The sequence below is a fragment of the Trichosurus vulpecula genome, chromosome 1 (genome assembly GCF_011100635.1).
Source record: "Trichosurus vulpecula isolate mTriVul1 chromosome 1, mTriVul1.pri, whole genome shotgun sequence".
Lineage (NCBI taxonomy): Eukaryota > Metazoa > Chordata > Mammalia > Diprotodontia > Phalangeridae > Trichosurus > Trichosurus vulpecula.
In genome coordinates, this window is record NC_050573.1 from 120156394 (window position 1) to 120164458 (window position 8065).

The window sequence follows — 8065 nt, forward strand, 5'->3', positions numbered from 1 at the left end:
TCCATGTCTTCCACATTTCTTATCGCACAGTAGTATTCTACTATACTCATACACCACAACCTGCTCAGCCATTCCCCAATTGATGGGCATCCCCTTGATTTCCAATTCTTTAGTACCACAAAAAGAGCTGCTATAAATATTTTTGTACCTATGGGTCCCTTTCCCCTTTGTGTGATCTCTTTAGGATACAGCCCTAGAAGTGGTATTCCTGTCAAAGGGCATGCACATTTTTATAGCCCTTTGGGCATAGTTCCAAATTGCTCTCCAGAATGGCTGGATCTGTTCACAACTCCACCAACAATGTAACAATGTTCCAATTTTCCCACATCCTCTCCAGCATTTATCGTTTTCCTGTTTTGTCATGTTAGCCAATCTGACAGGAGACCTGTGGTACCTAAGAGTTGTTTTGATTTGCATTTCTCTAATCAATAGCGATTTAGTCTGCTCATCATTTCTTATAGCACAGTTGTATTCTGTGACAGTCATATGCCACAACTTGTTCAGCCATTTCCTAATTTATGGACATCCATTCAGTTTCTAATTCTTTGTCATCACAAAAAGAGCTACTATAATTTTTTTTTGTACAAATAGGTTCTTTTTCCTTTTCTTTATTTTTTTTTAAATTTAGCATAAATTTTATGCATACGTTTTTCACTTTATTTTTCTTGCTTTTTTCTCCCAGCATGGTTAATGGGTATTGTATTTCTTGCCTTCTTGACAGGTTGGGGAGAAACTAGAGGGAGGGAGAGAATTTGGAAATGAAAATAAAAATTTTAAATAAATTTTAAAAAGAAAACAGTCTTTGTTTCTTGAGAGTTTTTCACTTCTGTTTATTCTTTATGTGGACTATAATCCTCTCTTTATAATTGACAGGGGAGTAGAATAAACACCACAATTTAAAAGAGGTACCCATACCCCCCCCACCTTTTTTTTTTTTAGCGAAAGTCTCTCAAAATAAAAAATTAAGAAATACTTCTGATGAACATTCTCCGTTGTATAAGCTCACCAGATAAAATCAATAACATCTGTGTTTTTAAACCTAATATACTGCTTGAACTATAGCATCATAAAATAATGTCAGTGTGTTAATTGCTATCTTGAAAATAAGTCAATCCATGGTTGGGTTTTTTGTTGTTTGTTTGGCCTTTTTAGGTCTTTCAAAATTGAGGCCACCTAGCTCCCGCTCTGCTTTGATGCCTCAACATTCACCAGGCTGTGATGTCACAGCTTCTACAAAACCTCAGTGGGGTGTGGATATGTCTCGCAAAGGAATAGGTAAGATTTACTTTCTTACTCACAAATATTAATAGTTCATGTTTATTTAGCATTTTAAGGTATACGATTTGTTTACATACATTATCTCATTAGAACAATAAATCTCCTAAATCTGTACCTTTGAACTTTGCAATATTATTAAATGCAAAAAAATAAAGAATCTTAAAAACTTGAGTATTTTACCTGTTCTAAAGAATCAGCTATATATGTTTTTCTAACTCCAAGATATCTTGGATGATGTAATAGTGCTGCATGCCAACTAAAATGGTCAGACCTTCCTTTTTATCCCTTTTAGGAATATAAACTGCAGTGAATTCTATTGTTACTCATCACCATTTGAGGATTGTTTGTTCCTTAAAAAGCACTCAGTTATTACATAATAATAAGGCCAAAGACTGCACATATTAAATTTAAAAAAACATTTCCTTTTTATTATACTATTGATTTTATTTTGTGATACTGTTGTTCAAGCAGTCTATTAGATTTAGAGCACAGAAGTTATCGATTTTATGTAGTGAGCTTACACAAGAGAGAATGCTAATTAGAAGTATTCTTAATTTCTTTATTTTTAGAGATTCTTGCTATAAAAACATGGGAAGGGGAATGGGTGACTGTTTTAAGATGTGTTTATTCTACACCCCTGTTGATTACAAAGAGAGGATTATAGTCCAAATACAGAATAAACAGAAACTAATGAACTCTTAGGGGACAACTATTCTGTTTTCTTTTTTTAAAATTTATTTAAAATTTTTATTCTCAGTTTCTTCTCTCAATTCTCTCCTTCCCTCTGTCCTCTTCTCTATCCATCAAGAAGTCAAGAAACACAGTACCCATTAACCATACCAAAAAAAAAAAAGCAAGCAAAATAAAGTAAAAAAAAATATACTTCCATCTGCACCCAGATCAGTTCTGGAGGTGAATAGCACTTTTCATCATGAGTCCTTTGGAATTGTCATGGATGATTATGTTGATCAGAGTAGCTAAGTCTTTCACAGTTGGTTATCATTACAATATTGCTGTTACTGTGTACAATGTTCTCCTCTCTCTCACTTTATTTTGCGTCAGTTCATATAAATCTTCCCAGATTTTTCTGAAACCACCCTTCTTATCATTTCTTATAGCACAATAATATTCTGTCATAATCATATACCACAATTTGTTCAGCTGTTTATGGACATTCTCTTAGTTTTCATTTCTTTCGTCATCACAAAAAGAGCTGCTGTAAATATTTTTGTACATATGTGTCAAAAGGGAAAGCCCTTATCTTTGATCTCTTTGGGTTACAGACCTGGTAGTGATATTGCTAGGTCAAAGGGGATGCAGAGTTTTATATCCCTTTGAGCCTAGTTCCAAATTATTCTCCAGAATGGTTGGACTAGTTCACAACCCCACCAACAGTGCATTAGTGTCCCAGTTTTTTCATATCCCCTCCAGCTTTTGTCATTTTCCTTTTCTGTCATGTTAGCCAGTCTGATAGGTCTGAGATGGTATCTCAGAGTTGTTTGAATTTTCATTTCTCTAATCAGTAGCGATTTAGAGCATTTTTTCACATGATTACTGATATCTTTGATTTTTTTCTTTTGAAAATTGCCTCTCCATATCGTTTGACCATTTAGACTTCTTTCTAGTTATGGAGTGAATTGGGATATTTACCTGTGCCAAGCAATAAGGATTTCACTTCTTTCCATAATTACTCTCCATTATTTTGTTATGAAGTCTTTTGTAGTAACACCATGTTATTTTAAAAGATCACATAAGATAATCCCTTACGAATTGAAGTCTGAGGCCCTGCTCAGCAATAACCTTTTGAGTGTGATACTTCTTGTATATGAGTATTGGCCCCTGTTAGCCAGAGAGATTGAAGCACAGAAACATGATAGACTGGTTTATCTCAGGAGCTGATGCATGGAGTTCTCTATACGTTTACTGTATATTAGTTTAGAGGTACTAGAGATTTAGTCATCCAAATTGTTGTAAAACGTATAAGGCCATCGAGTACAGAATTGAGTTTTTGAAGTGGTTTACAAGCATTGTTTGGAACAGAATACACACTATCGCACTCATATATCCATTTGGCATAATCTGCTTTGAATGTGTGGGTTCTAACATAATTATTAACTTTTCGTCATCAAGCTAGAGAAGTGTTTAGAATTAGACAATGCTAAAAAAAACTCTTAACTGTAGGAGAAAACTAGAGATTCTTAGAGCATGAAGGTAGCCAACTAGGAAGCAAGAAGACCTGTAATATATGTTAAGATGACTTAAGTAATGAGAAGGGAGCCCAAAGGAGTTTTTTAATAATTATTTATGAACATTTGTAACTAAACTTCCCACTCAAACCAGTTAAACTTCTTATCACACGGTGGCACAATAAATAGAGTGCTAATCTTGGAGTCAGGAAGTCCTGAATTCAAACTCTTCCTTAGATACTCAACAGGCTTTGGCCCTGAAAAAATTGCCTAACCTCTCAGCCTCGGTTTCCTAATTGATAGAATGACAGGGTTGGGCTTGATAGCCTCTAAGTCCCCTCCCAGAATTAAATCTATGATCCTAGGACTCTTAGTAATTATGCCTGTTTTCCCATATTTTAGGGTGAAAAAACCAAAGGCATTCTTCGTGCTAAGTTATTTTAAATTTTTAGCAAAATGTGTGCGTATGTATCCGCACACATACATACATATATACACGTATATATGTATATGTGTGTGTGTGTGTGTGTGTATGTATGTGTGTGTATCTCCAAAAGTAGAAGTATATGGGCTAAAGAACTACTTAAGATTCCTCCCTTCGGAAATTTTTATGAAATCTTAAAAGAATATAACCAAAATGTGCTTCATTACCCAAATGAAGTCACCTCAGTTTGCATTTTCATTATCTCAGATAATAACTGACAGAAAAATTATGCAACTAAAAACACATTTTTTAAAAAAACCAGGAAAAATTTTCATATAATTAATGTTCTTGAGCCAAAAAAATAGTGGTGTTCAAATGACATTAAGTTTGGGGAAAAAATTCACCTGACATCCCATGTATGAAACTGAATGGAATTAATTTTCTATTAAGAAAGTCACCTTGCTATTAAGTGACTTTGACTTTTATATTAAATATGTATAGTTACTTAGTTCAATAGTCTATATTTAAAAATGGATTTTCTTAGACTTTTCAGGACTTAAGTAGGTCACCAAAAATGGGTGGATGATACAGTATAAAGAACTGAGAGCCAGGGGCATCTAAGAATGCCTAAGCATATTGCTAGCTCTCCTTGGAACCGATACCTTACTACAAGAGTTTATTCCAACTTCAGCATTTTTTAGAGTGAATGAGAGAATTATAGATTGGAAGTGCCAATTGCATTACAAGAGCTGAAAAGGAAGATACGTTTCTTTCCTTGGTCCTTTTTTGGATTCCCTACATTGGGACTGTTCTAGAATGATCTCTAGAATGATATTTTCCATGTTTGATAGATTCTATGTAATGCTCAGTGATTAAGACTGGAATCCCTTAGCAAGAAGTAAGGAAGAAATCCTGTTATGTACATCACTCAAGTTACCACAAAGATTTCTTTTTATTTTTGATTTCTTTTTATTATGATCATCAATATTCACAATTTTAGCTAGCTGTTCTTCTTACCAAGCAGTAATTTGAACTTCAGTTCTGTTCAGTATCACCATACCAAAAAAATCATATGCCCCAGTCTTAAAAGCCTGACCTGAAATATCTGCTCAGCCAGATGCACTACATCCTTAGCTTAGAGGTGTTTTGATTTGAGAGGCAATTGGGTAAGTTGGTCTGTTAATACTTTAATAGATCCACAATCTCATCAGTGTTCAAGGGCTTCCTCTAGTGCAGGTCGTATCATCCTTGACTTCTTGTCCTGTGCAATTCTTTTCTGTCTTTCTGATCACAATTCCTAGATGATCTACCCATTACGGCAGGAGCCTTCTTTATTCTTTTATTATTTTTTTAATACAAGTACGGCATTTGGACTGTCCATCTGTTACGTCGCTCACACCGTGTTACCAGCTATCTTTTTTTTTCCTGGATAGATGTCTTTGATCGTATATTTTTGCTACTTCTGATGTGCAAGTCAGGATTAATAACATGACAAATTATACCCTCTGTCCATCTTTTGTGAGGTCCCCTTTCCCCAAACTAACAACTTCTGGCACGTTGGTGGTCATCTCCATTTTGGAGGCTACTACAAATGTAGTTTTTCCTCCCAGGCCTATTAGGTTATGATCTGACTTTCCTCTATGAATTACTGCAATGAGTAAAATGCTTTCACTATAATCAATGATAAAGCCTACCTTAAGGAGGAGAAAAGTTTCTCAGTTTCAAACTGAGGTTTCATTGTTAGCAACTAGTATTCATTGATGCTCTATTTTATGAATAGTTAATTCTCCAAGTGGTGTCAGTGGAATGCTACCACATCAGTCCCAAAGCACCTAAGAAGAAATGCTGTCTTTTCTACATGATTGTATACACATAAGCATCTAAAGATCATTATTATATAGTACTTTTAAGATAATCTACATATGTCAACCATATTTTGTTGAACTGTGATATCTCACGATGCTCATGTAAAACCTTTATTAGATATGAGGTATTAAATTTGTAGCTGCCTGATCACAGGGCTCAAAACGACCTGTTAATTATTAGATTCTTGGTAGTAGCGTCTCTCATTAAGAAAAGAACTTCTTAACTCTTGTTACATAGCTGTGTTGGAATGATAAGCTTTCTGGAGCCAGTTTGTCCCTGTACACAGCCTTTCACTTTTACTTAATGTCATTTCCCTTATTAATCATGAATTCCATTTGCACCTTTGCCTTGTAGGTAAAGAACAATCTTCTTTGGAGATGAGTGTGCTGTCGGTACCAACCACACCACTCTCAGTGTTCACTAAAGAGCCAAGCTCATCCAAACACAGTGACCACCATCATCACCATCACCATGAACATAAGAAAAAGAAGAAAAAGCACAAACATAAGCATAAACACAAGCATAAGCATGACAGCAAAGAAAAAGAAAAGGAACCTTTCACTTTTTCTAATAGTCCAGCCAGCGGCCGGTCAGTTCGTTCGCCATCTCTGTCTGATTGAAGGCTGTGACAGAGAGGACTTGTCTGGAGAACGTAGAGTATTGTCCTCTGAAGAATAGTCCCAAAAGGAGTGTTGCCTCACCTGAAATTTCAGAATCAAATTCTAAACATTTGATTTACATTACTTTTAGTTATGTAATTGAACTGTTATTAGGAAAAGGTATTTTCTGGTTCCAGGTAAACAATTTCATTCCCTTTCTTCCTTTAAAACAATTTAGAAAACTTCTCTCTCTTCGTAAGAGCCCCCATGCGCATAGGCTGTCCCCCTACATATCATGCTTTTCATGTGTACTGTCAGAGTCAATTATGTTTTATAGCTTTGGATGGATGTTGTGAAGCAAAGTTATGTTTTAAACAGAAGCCACTGCCAGATCTGTGGTGAAGCCACTGTTTCCAGTACAGTATTATATAACAGCATTTGGACTTACCGAGAAGACAAAGGCTTTCCCTATAGCTGTTTTTTCCATTGCAGTGTCTTTGTATTAACATCTGAAATTGAGCATCAGAATTTATGAGAGAGAATAAATTATTTTCTTTCTCCCTTAAAAACCAAATTCTTAGGATGCAGATTTTTATTATGAATATCTACATTTTAAAATTCGCAATTATGTAATTATGTTGTTGTAATTTTATGAGAAATTACCTAATACGTGATGAGTCCCTAAATCAAGATTTTATAATTGCAATAAAGTTTGCCTTTTTTTTTTTTTTGGTGAGGTGGCTTTTTTCTTCATTAAATGTAATTATATATGTACATATATATGTATATGTATAAAATATTCTTTGCTAAATATCGGCAGTCTTGAAATGGATAAGTACCAACACATGCTCTTGTTGACATATATTTCAAAATGTCTGTGCTTTTTCTATAGTGCAAAGTTATCCCTGAGTTAACAGTGGTTTGGAACTTTTAAAAGGTAAATTTACCTATTAACAGTGTCATCCATAATTTGGCACTCATGTGAGCACGCACCATATTTCCATTTTTAAAATACATAGGAAACAATTTGGTAATATAATTTAATCATTATATTGTAATGGGTTTGCCTTTATTTTCATTGACCTTACTACTTTCCTTCCTTTACCTTTTAGTTCAAAGAGCAGTGTTTTTATTTTTTAACATTTTCTCCCTCTTGATAGGGAGATGAAAAATAAAAATAATTTAAAAATGCTTCTTCACAGTAAAGATATTTCAAAGGGGACCCAATAATATACTTTTTACAATAGAACTTTTAGTTCCATTTTGTTGTGTTTGAAAAATGTTAATAAATGCTTTTTTATGAACTTTGTGCAGTGAATCCCTTTTTTAAAACAATACTGAAGCTACTAAAAGAATAAAAAAACTTAGCTCACTGGAATGCTGGGATTAAAGGGCAGACTAGTTCTAGTATATAGAATCTTAGAAAGCTTTACAATTAAAAGTGTGACTTCAAAGATCATTTTAGCCAATAAACTGCCTGAAGCATAAATCTATCTCTGACATCCTTATTATGTAAATCAAAGCTTCCTGCTTTGAAAATTGCCAGTATCAGGGAGTGCACCGCCTTCCAAGGCAATCCATTACATTTTTGGACATCATTTGTCCTTTGGAAGTTATTTATTTTATTGAATGCAAACTTGTACCTTGAAACTACCATACATTTGAATTTAGCCCTCATTTCTGGGAAGAAGCAGTCCAAATTTCTCTTCTAG

The 8065-nt window shown here is 34.4% G+C and overlaps 1 protein-coding gene across 2 annotated transcripts in view; it reads left to right on the forward strand.

Annotated features, from left to right (window-relative positions):
- The window catches only part of TAF2 (TATA-box binding protein associated factor 2), a 97368-nt gene extending 89710 nt beyond the window's left edge, over positions 1-7658 (forward strand). For both annotated transcript variants that reach the window (XM_036762678.1, XM_036762686.1), the window contains 2 exons: positions 1153-1275; positions 6109-7658. In XM_036762678.1, the coding sequence (XP_036618573.1) occupies positions 1153-1275; positions 6109-6374 (389 nt within the window). In that variant the 3' untranslated portion in view covers positions 6375-7658. The remainder of the gene's footprint in view (positions 1-1152; positions 1276-6108) is intronic.
- Positions 7659-8065: the final 407 nt, after the last annotated feature.